Below are 24,250 nucleotides of genomic sequence, written 5' to 3'. Positions count from 1 at the left end.
TGTGTGTGTGTGTGTGTGTGTGTGTGTGTGTGTGTGTGTGTGTGTGTGTGTGTGTGTGTGTGTGTGTGTGCGTGCGCTTACGTGCTCATCTGCTCTTATGCTAGTTTGTAAGCATATGAGCAGTAACAACACTAATATGTCAATGTATTTTGGGTGTGGTTTCTACATAAGCCTGTACACTTGCCTGTACACTTAATTTTTTCTATAATTTTAAAAGCGATTGTATGTGAAATTAATAAACTAAACTAAACGAATTACTATATATTAGCCTCCATCACTTTATAGCATTTTAGCTATTTGATGGTTAAAAAATAATTTCAGAAAATATTTAAAAAAAAACAAAAAAATATGGTACCATTTCAAAAAAGTCTAGATCATGCTAGCTACTAGAAACTCATGGTCTTTTAATGTAGAAACAGACTTTTTTTTTTATTCATTGGGACTTCTTGACAGGAAATATAAAAGCTATGTATGAAAGCACCTATTTGACGACCAACTGTGTAGGGTGCAAATACCATGCAAAACGAACCCCCCGAAAAGACAAAATATTTATGTGAGAGGTCTCAAGGCTCCCGTCAGAAGGTGTTTTCCCACCTAATATAAACAGTGGAGCGGCGACCGCACCACATAGAGGGGACTGGCTCAATGGGCTGTGATCCCGCGTGGCGTGCTCATAGAGGGGACGTTCTCAATGGGCTGTGATACCGCGTGGCTCGCTGGCCCGTTCACAGCGCTGCCGTGGAATGCTCGCCTGGAATTTACTGCACCTTCGGAGACGCGTTGCTCCAGGTGTTTTTTAGCTTTGAAAAAATAGGAGAAAAAAGCGTTGTGAACTAACCTCACAGGGAGACATATGGGCATGGATGAGAAAGGTAACATGCTCTATTGAGTTGACAGATCTATTTGGAACAAGAGTTGTTTTGGTTTTTAGTGAAAGTGAAACTTTGTGTGTATGAAAAGAAAATGATTTTGATGATTTCAGATCTTTCCTTGTCTAAATATTATTACATACTTGATGAAATGATCTGGAGAACAGTAGTTTGACTTTTCAACCCCTGTTTTGGGCCCATTCCATGGTGTTATCTTTACCTACTGTTGAACTAACAACATCACGGCGAGCTGCTGTCAGACCTTGTTCACGTCCTTGGCGCGCTCAGTGTAGTGCCCTGAATGCACACGGCCAAACGCACACAAGAAAACGTGCTATTATTTCTTAACCATTAACTATGCATATACTCTCTCTAGACATCGTAAAAAGGCACGCCATTTGACACCCACGCACACACACCAGTGCAAACGGTAACTCGACCTGGCTCACAGGACAGACCTGCAGAGATCTATTTCTATTTTCCATTGTTTACATTGCAATTATTTTACAGGCCAATTTGTACTGATATCCCTTCGAACTTAGCAGGACTCACCGACAAACACAAAGTGCTGTTCAGTGGTTCTGCTGGTTTATTAAGAACCATGTCATTACCACCCATAAATCTCCAGAATTTCTGGGCACAACATATTTTATTCGCTGACGCGACTGTTTTTCGAACACCACAAGATCCATGAGATTCATAAGCCTTGTGAAGAAATATGGAAGCATGTCGTATTACTTAACTGCAGGGATTTTGGCTTCCATTCACACTGACACACATACATACACACGCTCACATTAAGTATAAAGCATTATTAAACACGCGCTAATAAATTGAACAACCACATCTGCTAGTATTCATACAAATGCTACAGTTCTCAACACATGGAGTTCCACTGGTGCCCCTGCTGCTGAGATGCCTGTTCTCGCCTGCATGCGCTCCCCGAGTCCTCCTGAGATACGATTGGCTGACGGCAGGAGCCAATAGGCAGTGATGGAGCAGGTTACTTGAACTCTCCTCCAGGAGTTTCAACAGCTACACCCGAGGAACATTCTCAGATCTTTGCTCTATTGTGTCGTTGGTGACTTTTTCTGCTGGGGGGACTGGAGTCCTCTCTCTGATCTGTGAGGATTTTCCCAGTGCTTTGAGAACCAAAAGAGAGCAGGCCAGACATTAGTGGTCTGATCAGCGTGTTACGGAGTCAGTGGGAATGTACCGTGTCCACTGATGCACCTGTTTATGGGAAGTGCTCCGGGCACCAGAAGAATGGACCAGCCCGAGAATCTCCTGCATTCAGAGGAGGACAGGAGGAGACCGCAGGACGAGGACAGGAGGAGAGCAGAGGAAAGGAGACCAGAAGAGGATGGAAGGAGGAGAGCAGAGGAGAGGAGAGCAGAGGAGGACAGGAGGAGGAGAGCAGAGAAGGAGAGGAGGAGAGTGCAAGAGGAGAGGACCAGGTTGATCCATGTAGAAGCATCTCGGGGACAAACTGGTTCAGCAGACAGCCAGGCGTCAGACTTGCTGCCGTGCTCAGAGTCACCAGAACAAAGCTCTACTATAAAGTGCAAGAGATATGGGTACGATGATGAGGATAATATATGTGGGGCTCTTATTTTTAAGGCATTATTGCATGTTCAATATTATTCATGAAAAGTATTTGTTGTCCTGTAATTGTATTTACTTATGAAAATTAGTAATATTGTTATTACACATAAAGTGGCATTTAGCAGATACTATATGTTAATCAATCGAACAAACAGATCCAATGCCATGCTCCAAATCAATTAATGCATTATCAATGTATAGTTGCAGAGAAAAAAGCTTATCATCTTATTTAAGTTTAAAGCTTGAATTCCAAATCATTCTCTGCTCATGCCTACTGCAATCGTTTTCTTACCAAGCCTCCACTGTGTGCTGTGTGATATGATGAATCTCAAACGACTACAACAGTTAAGGTATATGTCGCTTTGGTGTCCAGGCTCTACGTTGTTACGTTGATATCTTTTCCAGGTCGCGCCTGGGCGGGGTCAAAGTTCGCCACAGGAGACAGGCCCTGCAGGACATGGCAAGACCCCTGAAACATTGGCTGTACAAGCACCGGGACAACCCCTACCCAACCAAGACCGAGAAGCTGCTGCTGGCCCTGGGCTCCAACATGACCCTGGTCCAGGTGAGACCACCTGGCACACAGACACACTGACTGACCCCGGTCCAGGTGAGACGACCTGGACCGGGGACACACTGACTGACTGGGAAATGGACACACTGACTGACTGGACCAGGGACACACTGACTGACTGGGACAGGGAAACACTGACTGACTGGACCAGGGAAACACTGACTGACTGGGACTGTCCGTTTCACTGTCTAATTGACGGATTCATCCATTGTATAGCTGTCTGACTGATTGACTGTCTCACTGGCTGATTTACTGGCTTTGTAATTTATTATCTGGCTGACTGACGGATCTGTCTTCCCAAATTACTACCTGTATCTCTATCTTACTGACTGATTTACTGGTTGTTTTCTTTTATTAATGACTGACAGCTCGATGGTATATCTGGTTGTCTGGCAGACTGAGGACTATGTCTGACTGTGTATGTGTCTGTCCACCTCATTTACTTACCACCCGCTTGACAGGCTAAATACTGGATCAAAGACTGTAACCCATCGACAGACTGATTTAATCAGCCTGTCAGATTTATTTCCAATCAACAAACCAGGCAATCAGTCAACCCTCAGCATACAAGCTTTTCAGGCTGGTCGTACTACAACCACCGTAGCGTCCCCACAACAACACGGTGTGTCGTTCAGGTGTCCAACTGGTTTGCCAACGCGCGGCGACGCCTGAAGAACACGGTGAGGCGGCCGGACCTGAGCTGGGCGCTGAGGATCAAACTGTACAACCAGTGTATCCAGGGCAACGCCGAGAAGCTCAGTGTGTGCAGCGACGACTCTGAAGGTAAGGGTCCAACAATTAACCCATGTATATAAGTGTTATTATTAATAATTATTTGATTAATATTGAGGCTATCCTGCTCCAAATTGTACTTCTTAAAGTATGGTGTATGCAGATACTAGGTAACAATATCTATATATCCACAGATGAAGAATGTCCCTTGGAGACTGCCGTCAGCCAGCAGTGTGACATCAGCCGGTCCTCGTCCCTGAAACACGAAGAGGACAACCGGCTCCTCCGTCGGGCCGACTCCACCCACAGCGACGGCAGCCTCTCGCCGCCCTCCAAGTACAAGAGCGGCCTGCTGCACCGCTACCTCAGCGACCGCCGGCGGCCGGCGGGCACGCCGCACCCCGCTGACGCTGCCAAGGCCCGGCGCTCGCGGAGCCGCTTGGAGGAATCGTTCAGCTCCGCCGAGGGCGAGCAGCAGGCGCTCTCTCCCGCCGGCTCCTCGGAGATGGAGACAGAGTTTGTCTGCCACGTGGGTGAGAGACTTCAAACCTATACGTTTGCATTTAATTCTCCACACACATACACACATGAGTAGTAGGCACATCGACTCTCGTAATTAATGCCCTATTAATCCATCTGGAAGTTATAGGTCACAAAATACTGCCATTAGATAGCCTCATCTTGTCAGATTTTACATTTAACTTGAAAAGAACTGAAAACAGCAGCAAAAGTCAAGCACATTTCCGCAGATTCAGGCCATTAGACATCCCATCTAATCAGCCAGAGCACAATAGCGAGGAGATTAGGGTTTGACATCGGGTTAGGGTTTGTCATTCCAAACCCTAACCCGAGACCTAGTCTCGGGTTAGAAAATAAAAGATAGTTTAATTACTTGCTATTTGCCTTTATGAAGCATGTTCGGCAGTGTTCAGTCAAACAAGTAGTGAATTATAACCTGGTTCCTACATAAAAGCCCGGTTCTTCAAAATAATGTGGGCATTTGTGAGTTTTATTTCGCTTCGGTTTTGAGAGTGACAGACAGTCATACAGAAATGTGGAACTGGAATATGGACACCTTTGGTACCTTTAACTAACGCTCATAAGAAATGCTGCCACTTAATGTTGACACGCCTCACATTTCCCAGTGGGCTTTAATACAAGTCTCGATTAGGGCCTCATGCACACAGAACATGCTCATTTTAAAGTTGGACGCTGCTTTGAGCTGGCAAAGTTCTCCACACCACAAATATGATTTCCATATCAAGCCATGTGCCATTTGTTCCGCTCAAGCGTCTTGGTGGTGGAAACGTCCAGTCTGCCTCAAGGACAACTTTCCGACGTCTGCAACGCTTACTCTGCCCAGGGTGAGAAGTGGAGGCTCGCGCCATCAAGTGTTCTGACAATGTTGAGGTCTCTCAGAGCCGCTTCAGAGCTGCTGTCAGTCATGTGTCCCAGACAGAGTACTAAACGCCCCCTCCTCGTAGCGAGCAGGCGACTGTTTTAGAGGTTTGATTTGATCCTCATTGATCATCCAGTATCCAAAGCTTATTTGTTTTATTTGATCTTAACATCACATCTATACCATTCTCCCAAGTCCCTCACATGCATATCTTGTGAACCCGAGTGTCCTGACCCCAAGATTGGAATACACTGGTTTAATGTAGTGTAAACTATACGTTTAACTATACAGTCACCTGGTGTAGAGGTAATACCAAAGGGAAAAGAGGACCTCAGCTGTAGGCCTGCTGACTGACTCCACGTGAGTGGCAGTGAGTCTCCCCTTGCCACGTGAGAGTGGAGCTCCACCAGCTCTTCGTTCCCTGGTGGTTCTGCCAAGCCTGTTCCCTTGGATGTGGTTTCTGGATAGTAGGTAGGTAGAATCCCCTCATCCATTCATGAACAAATTGTTCATTTCATGAGCAAAATTGTTGCTCTTTTCTAACTGGAGCTCTTGGGTAATTTGTCAATTTAAAGTTTTTCCAAAATATCCAGGATGGCAGCGGATGAGATGTTGTGTAACATTTTAATGTGTCCCTTCTGGTCGCATTAAAGCTCCCTGCCTCACTCTCCTCTGTACTTCCTTTCTGGAAGTGGAGTGGAAAAGCGAAGCAGCCAAATCTATGACAAGCTTTAACACCAATAACACATTTCTACTCTGCCCAGGAGAGGGCAAACATAGCAGGACTACCCTGGAAACGAAGGAGTAAAAGCAGAGATTGTTTCACAAAACTAGTCGACCATGTCTTTCGTCGGTTGTCAGCCCAACAAAAGTGAATTCAGATTTTGATATGATAAAAATAAGAGTTGTGTTGGGTGAACACCACTGAGGAACATTTGGAGCGCAAAACAAGTGGTCTTCTCGGAGCCTTCAGGAGTTACCTGATGAAGGCTGGAGTCTCGTTAAAGGAAAGGAACGCTGATTCATTTGCGGCAGAGAGAGAGGAGAGGAAAAGTTAAATTGACACATACCTTGTCTAGTTTTTCCACACGTATTGTTTTGAAAGAAAATATGCACGTTGTTAGATGAAGCATCTCTCTGAACGACGCCAAAGTCCCAAATGTTTATTTTATTTTGGTGTGTATAGGTCAGAGCTCTGAGTGAAGTCATGCAGGGTCATCGCTGGGCTCTTCTATAAATCAGGGTTATGTTGAGGTGACAGTCAAGATATGTCGATTTGAGTGGATAAGAGATGTTTTGTGTTACCTCAGGACGGAATAAACCACAGGATAGGTTGTTTAAGAATGTTAACCGAGAGAGAATCAGCACTTTGTTGTCCAAAGTTGTACTCTTTCTCTCTCATATTCAATTCCCAGAAGAAACCGTCTCCAGACCCATCTCTGTCTGCACGGCTGAATAAAACAAAGGGGCTTGATTCCAAAAAAAAGACAAAATGGAAAATATGTTTTTGTCATTGTGCAAATTATTGCATAAACAATCACAAGGGGAAAAACTATGAAGGCTTTTTTTGCACATTCAGTATACTACACATACCTCACCTCTGCTTGGTTAAAGCGTTTTTTTTGGTTAAAGCGTTTTTTTAAAGCGTTCGCCTTTTTTGAGGCTCTGTAGCTGGGCTCTAGCTGACGGTAAAACTGTTAGCAGTTAGTCTTTTAGCAGACTCTTCATCCACTCACAGTTAGGTTGAAAACAACTGAAGAAAACAATTGATACTGGAGAGACTACAAATGTAAACCTTGCACGTTTTCCTAAAAACAACGTGACACGAGTGAAGGATATAGGAATAGGAAACAAGAGTTAAAACCTCTAGTTTCTGATTCCTGCTTGAGCGTCGACTACAATTAAGACTCTAGATATTTAAGCCACCAGTCATTCTATCGTAACCAAATTGAAGCATACATTTTGGGCGGATGTTCATCATATCGCCCATATTAGCAGCCTTCACATGATTTATAAGCAGCAGTAACTGTATGTCATCATGCTTGTGACACTTTATGAAAGAATATGCTCTTTAAGTTGATTGATGTTCGCTTTCCTTTGGTACCTGGTCAATAGAAACCTTAAATCTTGATGGCTTATCCACTTGTACATTCTTGGCAAGAAACTCAACAGTCAACCCGCTTTTGACTTTAAAAAGAGAATGATTTGAAGTTGACTTGAACACAAATGAGTTCTGGTGTAGCCATTTCTAGCCCTGAACTTGCCTTATAGCAAAACACTCTGATCCTCCCTCTTGTCTCCAGACTGTATGAACCCTAGGGTCCTCCAACACACACATACCACATACAGCTGATGTGAGGTAAGCTGTACATCTCAGCGGGCCCCAGGGGGGCTTGGTGGGGACTGCAGGTCCAGGCCAGGTCTTCACTGCTACTAGTCCAGGAGGGTCCTGGGGACCATGTCAGAGTAAATCCAGTGAAGATTTATGCAACACTACACAGATACACATCTATGTTCTTTCCTAATTGCGTTGGTTTGGCTGCACCGCCCCTCTCCCCCACATTAAGCCTCTCTCTCTCTGGCAATGTCACACACAACCTGGAAGACATATGTACACATGCAAGACCATAAGGGTTCACATAGGCTGCCACACACACACACACACACACACACACACACACACACACACACACACACACACACACACACACACACACACACACACACACACACACACACACACACACGCACACACACATAGAAACGGTTGGACCATAGAGACACTCAAACACTGTGTAATCTTGTGATCTGTTTTTTTCCAATTGTGCAATTGTAGGCTCTCTTGAGTCCCTAAACACGTCCTACACACTAGTGACTGGTTTTCTGGGATTCTTTCTCTTTCAGATAAAACCAACTGTGCCCCCACCCAACGTGATCTGTAAGTGTATTTATGTGAGACAACAGATCGTGATTTTGGTCCTTTTGTCATTGTTCTTTCATCCTCAACTCCTTTCATGAACTCATGGTATCACACTGATTCATGTTCTCATATATCTTGCTACTATAATAGCAGGCCTGTCACACCAGTTACTCAAGTTGGTCACGTGCGCATGTGCCAAGCAGCCTGCAACTCACACACACACACAACATGCGCGAATGCATACATACACCGCAAGCATGCACATACACACCGCAAACATACACCATACACACACGCACATGCGCACGAACGTGCACACACTGCACATCAAGACAAAGTCAGCGACACATACATGGAAGCGCACACACTCGTGCGCTTGCAAACACACGAGCACACACCGCACGTCAAGACAAAGGCAGCGACACTTGCCCAGGGCCCCGTTTCCCGAAAGCGTCGTTAGCCTAAGTGGATCGTGAAGTGCGTCGAAAGGGCATCGTAGAGTTTTCACCGCGTTTCCCGAAAGCATCGTTGGGAACGAACGTCTTGAAACGCTCGTAGCTAACGAGTACTCCAGGGGTGCTCGTAGGTACTCGTAGGACGCTAAGAGCATCGTCAGCTATAGCCTCAGTGGCGTCACCATCGGACATTCCGTCTATTGGATGCGTTTTATTAAAACGCATTGCGCCTTTATGTTCTTAGTTTGGTAATTAATAAAGATTATGAATTAATTTATTAACAAAGATGTTAAAATGGCCAAAATAAAACGGGACAGTCCAGAAAATGTTTGCGCAGGCAGGGCACTCAAAATGTGTGAGAGAAAGTGGGGGGATTTGTGCAGACTGACATAGGCTACTCATAAAACGTAGCATAAAATAATGTAAAAAAAAAAAATATATATATATATAAATAAAATAAATTAAAAATAAAGAAATAAAATAAATTATAAAAAACAAGCAAAGGAGCAGGCAAAAGGCTGGGATATGGTGGGGATTGGTCACGTTGACGGGAATGTTTAGTGACATGTGGGAGAGTGGAGGGGGTTAAAAAAAAGTCTCAATCACTCTTCGACGCGCATGAAAACCAGCCGCGTAGTTATGAGGGAGGCCGTCCTCACACCGATCTTCCTCGTCGTCATCCTCCTCAGCGTCCTCCGGTTCAAGCAATGCCACCCCAGCCTTAGCTGCAATGTTGTGCAACATAGCCGTCACACATATCACGGCGCATGACTTGGCCGGCGAAAACTGGAGCCCTCCGCCTGACTTGTGAAGGCATCTAAAGCGCAACTTCCACCTCCCGATCGTGCGCTCAACGATGCACCGGGCCAGACGGTGGGCTTCGTTGTATTCCTCATCAATACATACCTTACCCTATTTCCGGAGGGGCTTTTATAGCCAATCAAATTATCAATCAAGGAAACCCTTATGCGGAATCAGATTAAGTCGGCTCTCTTTGCTGCGCAAAGCATGTTTCAGAAATCAGCCCATTAAGATAAATGTAGTTGTCACACAAGCTATTTTAAATTTTTTGTCATATGGAATTATTTCAGGGGGGAAAATGCCGTGAAACGCACAGTGCATTCAGGATTAGGACTGATATATGTCGGTTTAAGCCTAATCAATTGTGTTTTAATGTCTTTAGCATTCATATAATTGCAGTCTATTTTTTTCGTAGGCTACTCTGCTGTTGTCCTTGATGGGGATATATTTTAACCCTTTTTAACACAATTTTCCTGCGACATTCCTGCGTCTCCCCCTCCTACGGAGCCCATTTCAGCACCGTGTCAGTAGACAGTTACAATCCTACGACGTCGTGAGTGCAGCGAATGCGCGTTCACGTTAAGAGGAGTTTCGGGAAACGCGACAAAGAAATTATCGATGGATCGCAAGATCCATCGGGAGAATGATCGTACGAGCGAAGATCCATCGTTATCGGGAAACGGGGCCCAGGTAAGACGTTATGTTTTTAAACATAACGGCTCTGCCGTCGACAAACTTTCCCAGGTAAGACATCCTGTCTATAGACTGTAGAAATTGCGATAAAAGAAGGGACGAGACAATTTTTCACCTCGACATGCAAAGGCAGGTCGTTCATTTTGTCATATAAAAAACGTTAAATTCATACATCGCGCCGACCAGCATATCAACACACGTCACGTGATCTTAAAGAGACAGTGTCCCTATAACGCAACGAAAACATGACAATAACACAGTATGGTGAATTATGTCTATAGACTCCACCCCAACACTACACTTTGTTGCTCAAATGTAATATTACTCTTCCCCTTGAGCCTCCCGAAATGTCTTGACAATTTGTTGCGCAAACTTAATACTATTCTCCTCCTTGAGCCTCCCAAAGTGGCTTGCGATATTGAAATCCCCCCCCCCCCTGCGGACTGTTTTAGTCGTTCAATTTTTCTTATGTTTTGTGTGTGTATGCTATGTGTGACTGTAGGCTACTGCTGCCTGTCTTTGTCTTGGCCAGGACACTGGAAGAGATGTTTAATCGCAATGATGATTATTATTTCAACTAACCAATAGTAGTTTCCTTGCATTTTAAAATGTCAATGCACTTTTCAGCCCTGAATAACAGTAAAAGCTATTATATAATAATTTATTTGTATGAATAGTATACTGCACTTTCCATTGAACAATTACCCCTGTTACCATAAATTGACTAATTAGATAATGTAATCAAATGCTCACACACTAGCTGCTTTCAGACACACGTGTAAGCCCTGATATTTTCCTGATGGGCCGTATGTGTGAACAACATATCCTGACATTTATAACCTGAAAATCTTCTGAATAATAATACCTCTGAGGTAGTATTTTCTCTGTAGGAAATGTAAATTACCTTAAATGTGAATAAGGAGTAGTTGGTATTTCTCACACCACTTCAGTGGGCGTGTTGATGACGCTTATGCATGTCATTGAGTTGCCCCCTAAATGATAATCAGCCTGTTGCCTTTGTTCGCTGAATGGTTAAAAAATATTTTAATGTTAGCACTGCTTTTAAGAGTAATTTGTTGTGAACGAATGTTATACGTTGTAACATTATAGGCGAAATGTTGTATTATGCGCTCAGAAATTTGTTACATTATCGCCTGGGGTTTCCACATAATTGCTATGGGTCTAATTACAATTAGAGGTTGAGCGCACGCAATGCACGCGCGAAAAACTCTATTTATAATAATAATAAACCAACAAGCAGGATAAAGTAGTCTTTTCTCTTCCCCACCCAGTATTAGTGAGGGCATGACTATTTGCCGATAAATATCTTTTTGTTGAATGTAATTCTTGCTAGGCACTCTGGTATTCATTGCACTTTATTTCTTCCTTGGTTGTGTGGTTCAGAGAGCAGCAGCGGGGCCGAGGCCAGCAGGAGAGGGAGGGCTGGGGAGAGATCCACGCTGCCATGGCTCTGACCAACCTGGCCCAGGGCCAGCATTTGTGTCTGTCCCCCAGCACCCCAGGACAGAGCTGCACCGGGGGACCTACCAGTAGCGCAATTACCAATAGTGTAGGCAAGGCCTGCACCCTGGGCCCTACTGGAGGCCCGTGGCAGAGCTGCACTGTGGGCTCCATTATCAGCGTGGGAAACACCCTCACCAGACGCATCATCCAGAAGTCTTCTCACATCCTTGAAATCCAGACGGTCAAGCTAGCCCTGGCTAACGGAGTGTAGCAGTTGGTTAGCTTGGCCCATGCTAACAGCTTTAAGCTGTTGGTCAGGTTCGCCCTCGCTTATAGCATTTAGATGTATTGTCTCACGTCAAGGTTTATCATTTTATGTACAGGCAGGAATGGAAAACACTCCTCCTTGCGTCTTGATTAATATTGTTAATTTCTATAACATTATTAAACTTTGATATCTTTAAATTGTAAAATGAAATGTTCTGCAGTTTTATTTTTCTTCCATTTCTCTCTGATGATGTAAGTTATATTAACTTTTCACGAGACTGGAATGTTATCCAATGATAAACTTATACTTAAAGGTACAATTGTAATAAACAAATTGTGAAAACAATCTGCATGGTTATCCTTTATGATTCATGATCATTATGATCCAGCCCCATGTCAATACCATCTTACAGTAACAGCTTTTTTAATTAATCAGGGCACTATGATGCAGTCGTAAACGAAAACACAAATACATTAGTAAACATATAAGGACTCTAGTTGTAGATAGTTGACTCTTTCTTAAAACATTTAGTTCTTTAGATGGCCGGCTATTACTTTTACTATTTAATAATTAGAGAACCAAGAAGTCTTCAGCTGGGAGTGAAACACCCATGCCACCACCAGAACTACGTCAACATATAGCGGGGCTCACACTGTAAGGACCCACTGACTTTAGTGTGGGCTGCTTTATAGAGAGTGTGCTCTCCCTAGAGTCCAAGTCTACACATTTACAGTTTAATTTGAGCCCTTTCAAAGCACAAAACCAGTTGTTTTTCTTGGCCCTCATTACCTCGAAAAGCAAACATCATACCTTCAAGTTCTTCATCTGTTTTAAATAATTAACGAGACCGTGGGAAATGTCTAACCTCCCCTCAGAATCCCGTGCAAAAGGGCCCCTGAATCCAGCAGGGCCCCAGAACACGATAAGCCACTGGTGACACGTGGGGACCGTCCCACATCGCCACAAACAGCCACCGTCCCCTAATGACACACACACTCCTCTGGCAGCCCGCGCTGGGAGACATACTAACCAGAAGGTTTCCACTTCGGGGTCCCTGCTCCAGCCTGTTTTGTGACATTTGGACTGAAGAATGTTCTCTGCACGAAAAACGTGGAGCCGGCTCAGAGTCATCTGCAAGGCTTTAGTGGAAACACTGAGCCTCACTCCGTCCGTCCGCCGCAAGCTGCTTCTGGTTAGCACGGACACACTGAGCAGAGGCCAGCCTGATTAGTCCAGGACAATGTTTAGTCTACGGCTGTCCAGAGGTAACCATTTGGGTGTTTTTGTTGTTGTTGTTACAAAGATGTTTGTTTTTTACGGTAGGCATTTTTATTTTATTTCGGTTGGAAACACAGACGTGTCCAGGTTATAGCAGTTAATCATAACGGTCCCACGTGTCATGGAATAATAAGGCAATTCTTTATTTTAAGTGTATTCGACTCAACTAAAATGCAGAAAAGAGCACACTGGTAACCTATAAAGAAAAAACAAACCCTTCATATATTACATGTTTAACAGCCAACAGCAAAAACGAATAGAAATGATGAAGAAAACATGTTGCAGTACAGTGACCATGAAATAACTGCAGGTGGCACAGATACTCGAGGAAACTTACTGAGACGTGCCTCTGATAGAATATTGACTTACAACGGTAGAGTGTCATGTCTTTACCCAATAGGTTTAATCAATAATCTTTTTTTTGAGGCCATTTGTAATTGCCAGAGTAGATAGGGGTACGCAAGGAGAAAGTGCCAGTGAGTAAAGAGGCTTTGTGTTACTGCAAAAGCTTCTTGAATTAAATTGCCAAAATTAGTGTATGCATACTCTCCTGACCAAATACTGAGTCGATTTTAGAGAACTGCGTGGCAGCAAATCTGCAATGAGACATCAAAGTACAGAAAATGGTATAAATAAAGAATAATGAAAATCATGAGTAAATAGATCTAATTACATAAGAAAGATAATAAAAACTGCTGATTTGGTATACATATTAATGGGGGGGGGGGTCTATGCATAAAATCTATTAATGCTTCAAATGAAAAGGAAAACAGGCCTCCCTTTGATATAAGGGTCATCTTAAAAGAGCCAAATCTCCAGGTATAACAGCCTCTCGCCAAGTGTTTGTGTATATATATATATATATATATATATATATATATATACACATACATACATACACACACACACACACACACACACACACACACACACACACACACACACACACACACACACACACACACACACACACACACACACACACACACACACACACACACACACACACACACACACACATACATACATACATGAGAGCCGTGGCCCAAGCCCTGCAGGATTTTAGATATTGTTATTGGATTTACCGTTCCCAGCCCTGCACTGTATCCTACAAATTGCCGCATGATATAGCCGCTTTACATTAAGTCTTATCTTGCAGCAGTTTGAGCAAGAACAAAAAAAATGGGGGGAAATAAGAGTAACTGTTGCTGACGTGATGAATGGAAACCAGATGACAATCATCTAGCATGGGTGGACTAATTAAAATAATGCACTTCCTGTCATGAGTTGTTTTTTGTATCTTTTGATATAGAGTTGACCAGGAAGTTAAAAAAAAAACTGTGAAAGAACAAAAAAACAAGACAAACGAGAGTTAACAGGAAGTGTGCAAACAGCAAAAGTTCGCCTGACCGGATAAGATTTGAGGCCTTCGATCAATGAGATCCTTCAATACAGAACCTGTACGACTATGCTCTCCCTCGCTCTCTCTCCTTCTCCCCCCCCAACCCCCCCCCACCTTTCGGTTGCCTTTCCTGTGTCCGGTCCGGTCATTGCCCCAGGTAGGTCGGTGGTATTCAGGGTATGGAGCAGTACCCTCCGCAGCCCCCGCCAGCCCGCGGCTCCTGCTCCCCCAGGCGGACCCCCTGGCCCGGGTTGTCGCTCTCCCACAGCCCTGGTGTCTGGAGGATCTTCTCCACCAGCTCCTCAAAGGCACACTGGACACCGTCCTTGGTCTTGGCGCTGGCCTCTGCAACAGGGTGGGTCGATCAACAAATGTCAATACAGTACAATAAAAACAGATAAACAAGTTTCATGATTAGGAGAACTTCTCTAAAATTTCCAATAAATGTCAAGGAAACACAGCTGTCTCGTCAGCCAGTCAAATGTGATTGCAAGATCCAAATAACCAAATCTAACCCATTTGATTTGGACTCGTCTATGATGGACACGCGTTGACAAAGATGTCATAAAATGGTACGAGATTACTTCATCCAAGCTGCTAAAAGACATCCTGTGGAAACACGACGGGTGCACGCAGTAAAGGCCCTAAAACCCCATGACATCTTCTCTGTCCTGGCCACCGATGGTTTTTTTTTCTCTTCACTTTCACTCATTCTAAAATGGAAACTCCGCAGAAGAGGCTAACCTAATTTCCCCGGAGCGGGGCGGACCGAGGGGGAATGGGGAACACGTGTAGAGACGTGGTTTGATAAACCAAAGACAGCCCGCTCCTTTTAATTCCAACATGAGCTCCTTGTGGAGAGTCTTCCAGCCGCTGATGGCAGAGAGTGATGGGCTGCCAGAGCTGAATAAACAAAGCAACAAACCTGAACTAAAGTGAGAGCAGCTTGGGCTAATGTCTCCTCGTCTTCTCTCCCCAGTCTGAGGGATGGACGCTGGGCTTTGGTACAGAACACACTTAAAGCTAATTCACTGTGATGTACGCAACCCCTGCTGAGATTAGATATATTTTTCAACGTACTGTATACAACTTCAAAATGTTGACAAAAAAATGTAAATAACGTATTGTTTATCTTCTTTATTTTGGCCTATTGGGACTAAAATGATGCGTGTAATTTCCTAGGGAGATCTGATGAATAAACTAGGCAGGCAGACAACAATCATCAACATAAAAATAGAATTTCACAGACTTAAAGGGACACTGTGTAAAAATTACTCCCATCTAGTGGTACAATTGTATATTGCATTCAAACTGATATTGCTCGCTTGTTCAAAAACTACGGTGGGCAGTATGTGCCAAGAATCTGTGTCATGACATCCAATACTACCTCATCGAGTCATTCGAGTGATGATGAGGTTTGTTATTTCAAACAAATTTCAAACTGCATTGAATCATTAGTGTAAGCTAATGATGTATGAGTAATTACTCCTTGAGCAAGATAGTGAATTATTTCAGTCATCATTCACGCTGGCTCAGAGTGAAAACGCGTTTGCATTTCCTGTACCACGTAGTGCTTTTTGTCCCTCTCGGCAGTTCATAGACCGGAAGAACATGGAAGCCTCCATGAAGCTTACCCGTCCTATGTAACTACATATTAATTATTCTTCGCTCAGGAGGATAAGTGAGATTTTTGGCAGAGATAATTTTACACCAATGAGGACTTATTTATGAATGAATACGTTGAATTGAGGTAATAAATTACTTAAAATGTTACACAGTGTCCCTTTAAAAACCATTGAAGAAGTCCCTAAAAGGCTAACCCACCCATGGTGGTCTCTGGGGATAGAGAGACACGTACCGATAAATAACATGGAGTGTTTCCTAGCAAACTTCAGGCCCTCGTTTCGGTCCACCTCATGGCTGTCCTGGAAAGAAAAGAAAAGATCAGACGTAAAATAAATGGCTCAGATTACAGATACAATAAATTAAAATGATAAAAGATATTCTATTGCTTATATAGTTAAGAAATTGATAAAAATAATATGTTTCATGCAGTAAGTAATGCTGTATGTAGGAAAATAAATCATACTTTGTCAATTTTATTGCCAACAAGCATCTTGACGATGTCGTTCCGGGTTGTGTACGTCTCCAGCTCGTTCAGCCAGTTCTCCAGCTTGGTGAAGGTGTCCCTCTTAGTGACGTCATACACTGAATCAACAGAGACAACAGGTAACACACTGGAATCAACAGAGACAACAGGTATCACACCTGAACCAACAGAGACAACAGGTAACACACTGGAATCAACAGAGACAACAGGTAACACACTGGAATCAACAGAGACAACAGGTAACACACCTGAACCAACAGAGACAACAGGTAACACACTGGAACCAACAGAGACAACAGGTAACACACTGGAACCAACAGAGACAACAGGTAACACACTGGAACCAACAAAGACAACAGCTAACACACTGGAACTAACAGAGACAACAGGTAACACACCTGAACCAACAGAGACAACAGATAACACACCTGAACCAACAGAGACAACAGGTAACACACCTGAACCAACAGAGACAACAGGTAACACACCTGAACCAACAGAGACAACAGCTAACACACTGGAACCAACAGAGACAACAGATAACACACCTGAACCAACAGAGACAACAGCTAACACACTGGAAATAACAGAGACAACAGGTAACACACTGGAACCAACAGAGACAACAGATAAAACACCTGAACCAACAGAGACAACAGCTAACACACTGGTACTAACAGATACAACAGGTAACACACCTGAACAAACAGAGACAACAGATAACACACCTGAACCAACAGAGACAACAGGTAACACACTGGAACCAACAGAGACAACAGGTAACACACCTGAACCAACAGAGACAACAGGTAACAAACCTGAACCAACAGAGACAACAGGTAACACACTGGAACCAACAGAGACAACAGGTAACACACCTGAACCAACAGAGACAACAGGTAACACACGATTCCATACGAGACGGAAGAAAGAGAGGAGAGGGAACACACTACATGATACAGTGAGCAAGCTTTCTTAAGCCCTACAGTGAATTATATCCACTGTTATAAAAAGTCACGTTGGGAGACTAACTGTGAATAATATCCATTGTTATATAGAGTCACGTGGGGACAGTAACTGTGAATAATATCCACTGTTATATAGAGTCACGTGGGGACAGTAACTGTGAATAATATCCACTGTTATATAGAGTCACGTGGGGACAGTGTGAATAATATCCACTGTTATATAGTCACGTGGGGACAGTAACTGTGAATAATATCCACTGTTATAAAGAGTCACGTGGGGACAGTAACAGTGAATAATATCCACTGTTATAGAGTCATGTGGGGACACTAACTCTAGCTGGACAAAGCAGGTCAAAGAGAGATATCCTTTTGGATATGGAGTAAGGTATGGTTTCATTAGCTCCGATGGCAGAAGACTCACCCAGAATAACACCCTGCGCACCACGGTAGTAACTGGGAGTGAGGGTGCGAAACCTCTCCTGCCCAGCTGTGTCCTATAAAAACACATACAACAAAAACAAAGGAGGGTGGATATCTTACCCAGTGACCAATCATATCTTCTTACTCATCGCTCACTTTTTGTTTACAGTACTGTGCTGTGTTGTCCCCTAGTGGCGAGATGTTGCACTTCAATATGTTTTTCACTATGACCAAAGATTATGATGTCAGTAATGCTGTAACAAGAATCTGAATTCATCTTACCCAAATGGCAAGTTTTGCACTATTTCCATCGATGGCGATTGTCTTTACTTTGAAGTCCACGCCTTCAAATAAACAAGTAAAATGCTTAGAGAACATAAGAGTTTTAAGAAGTGTAGTTAGCACTAGAGGAGAGTTACTATTGTATTTTTTTGGTACATTTGAATACATATGGGTGAGAACTAGGAGCACATCAAGGGTTATCAAAGTTGAATGATCCCTTAACACTGCTCAAAACATACCTCTTACTTTTGGCGAGATGAATGTGTTTGTGTGTGTTAGTTTGTGTTTTAATATACGTGGTCTTGTGTGTGTTACCTATGGTCATGTGTGCGTGTGTGTGTGTGTGTTCTATGGTCTCGTGCGAGTGCGTTACCTATAGTCGGGTGTGTGTGTGTGTGTGTGTGTGTGGGTTACATATGGTCCTGTGTGTGTGTTTTTGTTACCTATGGTCGCTGTCTGCTCTGGATCAAACGTGTCATCTGTGAACCTGATCAGGAGACTACAGGGTTGGGAAGGCATTTTGGTTAATAGCGATTCATACATGATATAAACGTGTCGTGTTTTGATAGGCATTCCAACAAAATGTGTACTTTCACTTTGTTTACTTGATTAAACAACTTGATAAACTATCTGACTTGTAACAACTTAGTTAACACGTTATAAGTTCTGCAGACAGTGGAGATCAGTCTCTTATCCCACACAATACATGTAGGCTCCATATGTCTGTACACAGAAGCCCTGAGGAGGAGCGGACAGCAGGACGAGTGCACAACACAACACAATGTCAACAAAACAGCTAGCCAGCTAGCCACCGAGTTTCCAACCTGGATTTCCCGACTCCACTCTCGCCAATAATCAATAGTTTGAGGGTTGTCAGGATGTCTTCGTCCATAGTGTTACTATAGACCACCTCTGGCAGTGCTTTGAGGTTTGTTAACGTGTTGTGTTAACGTGTTGTTCGGGGAGCGGAGGAGCAGCTAGCAGGTGATCCGGAGCCTCCAGATGGTTTCTGAGCCACTTCCGCCCGCAAACCGCATGTGACGTCATGCCGGTCCTAGTCGCTTAAAGCAGCGATACCCAACCCGCGTTTCTAACGGGGGATACCCGTTAGAACCGGGCCTTGAAGTATTTAGAAAAAAAAAAAAAAAGGGAGGCTAAACGAGTCATGTTCTTTCCTCCAACACATAGACTCCATACACTTATTTGTAGTGGAGAAAAAGTTTTTTTTTTTTTTTTTATGTTCTGAAAGTTTACATATTGGTATTCAATTCACACAATCTTTGTTGCCACCTAGTTCGTAATATATAACTAAACCACTGTAAATTAAGCACTGTAAATACACACTGTGTCTTAGAAGACGCAGCCAATTTTCATATCGTTGCATTTCTTCTATCTGTATGTGTCCAATAGAACTCTTGAACTTCAATTTCAACTTTTTATATTATTGCATTGTTGAAGGGAGCCTGAGACTCAAGCATTTCAATAGTGTTGCTTTAATTGTTGTGAATATGACAAATAAAACATCTTGAAAAACAGCCACATCTTTCGTTTTAAAATGATGCATCTTAAAATAATGCAATAAAACGACTGCTGGTCCTCAAAATCCTTTCATGAATATGCCGGTCCTTGGAACAAAAAAGGTGGGGAACCCCTGGCTTAAAGTCCAAAACCATCTTCTTGTTTGCTGAAGAATCAGTTGGTCTGCGGGGTATAATTGCTCCTTACTGCAAAGATGTAACTACTTTATACATTTTACAATCACTTTGTAAGACGATTACGTAACTGCTGAAACCACGTGTATCGTTTATGAATGTAAAGGCACCCTTAAAAAAAATGTATTAAATCAACAATAATGAGGCTCTACACAGAATCATCCTCATACGGAACATCTTGGTTTACATGCCCATTTGGTTTACAATATAAAACATGGTCACCCCCAGCAATAATGTTGTCATGCAAATAAAAAAGTCTTTAATTTGCCTTTCTGTAACACAATGTGTTTTTCACTGAATAAAATCGGAAAGATATGCTATACATGGCTTATCCTGAGTATCGCTTTCCACTTTCATCCTGAAACACAGGTGGAATTCTCCCATTCCTTATACTAAACAAAGAGTCCGCTTTATCCGACCTAAACAAAGAGAAAACCATCCAACCACAAGCCCCCATTGTGGTGCGGCCTAAGGCATTACAAACACTGCAGTGATCTGAGGGGCCCGGAGCCCAGGAAGCAGCCTCGGGGCCCGCTGGGGGGAGACACAACACCAGTAACACAGGGGAATGGAACCAGTCAGCCATTGGATAGCACAAGTATTCAATTGTCTTTTCAGTTAGGCTACTGATAATTACACCTTTACCCATTTAGGGGATCTACCCATGTATTAGATAATCACACACACACACACACACACACACACACACACACACACACACACACACACACACACACACACACACACACACACACACACACACACACACACACACACACACACACACACACACACATACATACATACACACACACACACACACACACACACAGCAAATAAATGAGCAGCTTAAATCATGTCCATGAGTTCTTCAGTCTTTGGGGTGGAGAGCTTCAAGCATCAGCACTAGCAGAGCATTAGCACACATTATTTCTGCACTTCAGAGTTATATTCTATTAGGTTTCTTTTGTTCTTCCTCATGGCCCGATGCTACACAGACTGCCTGGAACGACCTCTGCGCATCTTCTTCTGTGCGTTGGGTCGTCTCATCGGCAGCCATCCCTGGTGGTTCCTCACAGCTCCTCTGATGCTCTCAGCCGGGCTGGGGAGCAGGTTCTACCTCGTGCAGAACCGCTTGTCCAACGACATAGAGGAGCAGTTCACCCCTGCGAGCGGAGCAGCCAAGACGGAGAGGAGGTACATTCAAGACACCTTCCCAGAGGACAGATCCATGTTCTCCAGTCTGAGGCTGAGCACCGCTGGGACTTATGGGACCTTCATAGTCACCCATGAAAGAGACATCCTCACAGCAGAGTCCCTTCAGGAGATCCTTGACCTGGATGTACACGTGAGGAATATGTCGGTGGAGATGGACAACCAAACATTTCAATATGCAGATCTGTGTGCTCAGGTGGCGAGGGGAGCCTGCTACTCCAATGATATCCTGAAGATCCTTAACTACAATGCAAGGAATTTGGAACTCATCAATTTAACGTTTCCGTGGTATGACGGTCGTTTTGGGAGGGTACCGTTGTACACTAGTCTAGGGAGTGTCTCTTTGAACAAAGGGAACAGGGTTGTCCAAAGTGCTGAAGCCATTCAGCTAAGTTATTTTTTACTAGGGGATAATAAGATGGTATCGGATCGTTGGCTGAAGGACTTCATGGCTCTGATGTCCAATACGTCTATGAAAAAGATTAAGGTATGGTTATCGTAGTGTTGGACCACCTTTTTTGTATGTTGTGGTATGTGTTAATTATTATATATCTTTCCAGGTATCACACACCACTTCCATGTCAATGCAGTGGGAATTTGAAAAGACCCCCGCTTCAATCGTCCAGCTGTTCTCCATCACATATGCCATTACTATCTTATTTACAGTCCTATGTTGTTGGAGGTTAGTAACGCATTACTTAATTCATCAAAATAATCAAAGGTAGAAAAAAAACTGCAATATTGAACTGTAATTCTGTCACTGACTGATGTAGGTTGGACAACGTGCGGAGTAAGATCTGGGTGGGAGGCGTTGGAGTTCTGTCCACCGGACTCGCTGTCCTGAGCAGTTTCGGCATGTTGCTTTTCCTGGGCTGTCCTTTCGTCATGACGGTGGCCTCCTGTCCCTTCATGATTCTGGGTAAGGTTCTAATGGGCATCAACACATCCAAAACCACCGGACACATTTTTTAAGGAAGGACCCATGTCCAACAGCAGTGTGGAGTGCGTGTGGTTCAGCCTCACCCAGCCTGAGTCAGGTTGGTTGCCGGCTGGGGTAGCGTGAAGCGAGAGGGCTCAATGTGACCGTATTGAACCGCTGCTCTGCATTAACCTGGTCCTGGGGTCGGAGGGGTCCTGTAAAACCACCCAGTTTAAGAAAGATAAGAACTGAATAATGGGGTCAGCATAAAGTAGTGGAAGGTGTTTGACTTCCAGCCAAAAGGTACTGTGAGTGATTCTTAATTGTCGTGTGTAGGTCTCAGTAGTAAATTGTAACCCTACAAATCATTTCAATTTCCTATAGTTTCAGACAATAACTGACAATTTTAAATTGTGACTTTTTTCACATTAAGGTATCGGAATCGACGACATGTTTATCATGGTGTCCTGCTGGCAGAGGACGCGGGTAATGGACAGCCCTCCCGACCGGCTGGCCAGTACGTACGGCATGGCGGCCGTCTCCATCACCATCACCAGCCTGACGGACGCTCTGGCCTTCTTCATGGGCTGCTGCTCGCCGCTGGGCTCGGTGCGCTTCTTCAGCCTCTACGCCGGGGCTGCTGTGGTGTTCTGCTACCTGTACAACATCACGTTCCTGGGGGCATTCCTGGCTCTGAATGGCCAGAGGGAAGCTGAGAACAGGCACTGGTTGATCTGCAGCAAGATCCCCGAAGAACTTCCACCTGGGAGGTCAGGGGCATTTGGCCTCTGCTGTGTTGGCGGGAGCTACGACCGGGCGACAGGTAAGGAGGCCGACCCAGTGAGCCGATTCTTTGAGAAGTTCTACGGACCGTTTGTGACACAGGCGTGGACTAAAGGGTTGGTATCCATGGTTTATGTTGGGTATCTGGCTGGCGGTATCTACGGCTGTTCCACACTGGAGGAGGGGCTTGATGTCAGCCACCTGGCCTTGGATGATTCCTACATCATCCGCTACTACAACAACCAGAGACAGCACTTCTCAGAGTATGGTCAGAATGTAATGGTGGCTGTGAAGCAGCCTTTCCCCTACTGGAGCCAAGAGGCACAAAAAATGTTATGTTTCGTTGATTTTGAAAACTTGAGCTACGTCAACAGCACATCGGCTTGGTTCCTGTCATTTAAGCTGTACGCAAATGAAACCAACCTCAACGTTAGTTCTAAAGAGGCGTTTCTAAGCCACTTGCCTAATTTCCTCAAACTCAACCCCATCTTCAGACAAGATCTCAACTACAGCATGGACGAGATTCACGCCTCTCGTTTTTTTGTTCAGACCCTTAACATAGCCACCAAGAAGGAGATCTTGCTTGGTCTGAGGAGAGCAGCAGAACACTGCATGGTGGAGCTCTTGGTCTACCACCCTGCGTTTATTTACTATGACCAATACGCCATCATAACGGACCACACTGTGAAGACTGTTCTCGTGGCCGTGGCCATGATGCTGTTGGTCTCGCTCATACTAATACCGAACCCGGTATGTTGCCTGTGGGTGGCCTTCGCCGTGTGCTCGGTCCTCGTCGGCGTGGCTGGGTTCATGGCCCTGTGGGGCGTCAGCCTGGACTCCATCTCCGCCATCAACCTTGTCATCTGCATCGGCTTCTCTGTAGACTTCTCCACCCACATCTCCTACTCCTTTGTCTGCAGCGCCAAATGTGCTCCGAATGATAAGGCGGTGGAGGCCCTGGCCCAGTCGGGCGGTCTCGTGCTCCAGGGGGCCTTGTCCACCATCCTGGGGGTGCTGGTGCTGTCCGCATCTGGAAGCTACATCTTCAGGACCTTCTTCAAGGTCATGTTTCTGGTCATTGTGTTTGGGCTGCTCCATGGCCTGCTGTTCATCCCTGTGTTTCTAACATTTTTTACTGCATGCAGGAAGTTGTGATATTAATGATAATATAATAAAATAATACTGAAAGTATATTCTGGCTCCACTTGAAGAGTGTGGCATTAAAAGTGCAAAGCTTATGGGTTTGATTCCCATTGGGGCCAGCCAAGCTATGAAGATTTTGTGCAAGTGTAAGCCAAATGATTAGTTAACCATAATGACCTCTGATTAACTAGAATAGTTAATCAGACTTCATTACATTAAGGATAGTTTCACAATTAAA

The 24,250-nt window shown here is 44.1% G+C and overlaps 3 protein-coding genes across 3 annotated transcripts; 2 read left to right on the top strand and 1 right to left on the bottom strand.

The window, feature by feature from the left end:
* The first annotated feature begins 1,905 nt into the window (after window positions 1-1,905).
* On the top strand, window positions 1,906-11,611 carry LOC130387591 (homeobox protein Mohawk-like). Its single transcript, XM_056596767.1, has 5 exons — window positions 1,906-2,446; window positions 2,880-3,039; window positions 3,684-3,831; window positions 3,975-4,313; window positions 11,453-11,611. The coding sequence occupies exons 1-5, from the start codon at window positions 2,097-2,099 to the stop codon at window positions 11,521-11,523; spliced, it is 1,068 nt and encodes a 355-aa protein (XP_056452742.1). The 5' UTR covers window positions 1,906-2,096; the 3' UTR covers window positions 11,524-11,611.
* Window positions 11,612-14,022: 2,411 nt separating this feature from the next.
* rab18b (RAB18B, member RAS oncogene family) lies at window positions 14,023-19,259 on the bottom strand. The gene is made up of 7 exons (XM_056596768.1): window positions 19,065-19,259; window positions 18,684-18,739; window positions 18,241-18,302; window positions 17,960-18,032; window positions 16,550-16,668; window positions 16,319-16,385; window positions 14,023-14,805 (listed from the first exon to the last, which is right to left on the bottom strand). The coding sequence occupies exons 1-7, from the start codon at window positions 19,130-19,132 to the stop codon at window positions 14,633-14,635; spliced, it is 618 nt and encodes a 205-aa protein (XP_056452743.1). The 5' UTR covers window positions 19,133-19,259; the 3' UTR covers window positions 14,023-14,632.
* A 1,666-nt stretch (window positions 19,260-20,925) lies between these two features.
* On the top strand, window positions 20,926-24,024 carry LOC130387950 (patched domain-containing protein 3). The gene is made up of 4 exons (XM_056597242.1): window positions 20,926-21,654; window positions 21,728-21,849; window positions 21,941-22,086; window positions 22,520-24,024. Exons 1-4 carry the CDS (start codon window positions 20,932-20,934, stop codon window positions 24,022-24,024), a joined length of 2,496 nt encoding a protein of 831 aa, XP_056453217.1. The 5' UTR covers window positions 20,926-20,931.
* The last annotated feature ends 226 nt before the right edge of the window (window positions 24,025-24,250 follow it).

The sequence above is a fragment of the Gadus chalcogrammus genome, chromosome 8 (assembly GCF_026213295.1).
Source record: "Gadus chalcogrammus isolate NIFS_2021 chromosome 8, NIFS_Gcha_1.0, whole genome shotgun sequence".
Taxonomy (NCBI): Eukaryota; Metazoa; Chordata; class Actinopteri; order Gadiformes; family Gadidae; genus Gadus; species Gadus chalcogrammus.
The sequence above is the reverse complement of the archived record's forward strand: the minus strand, read 5'-3'. Positions and strand labels throughout refer to the sequence as shown.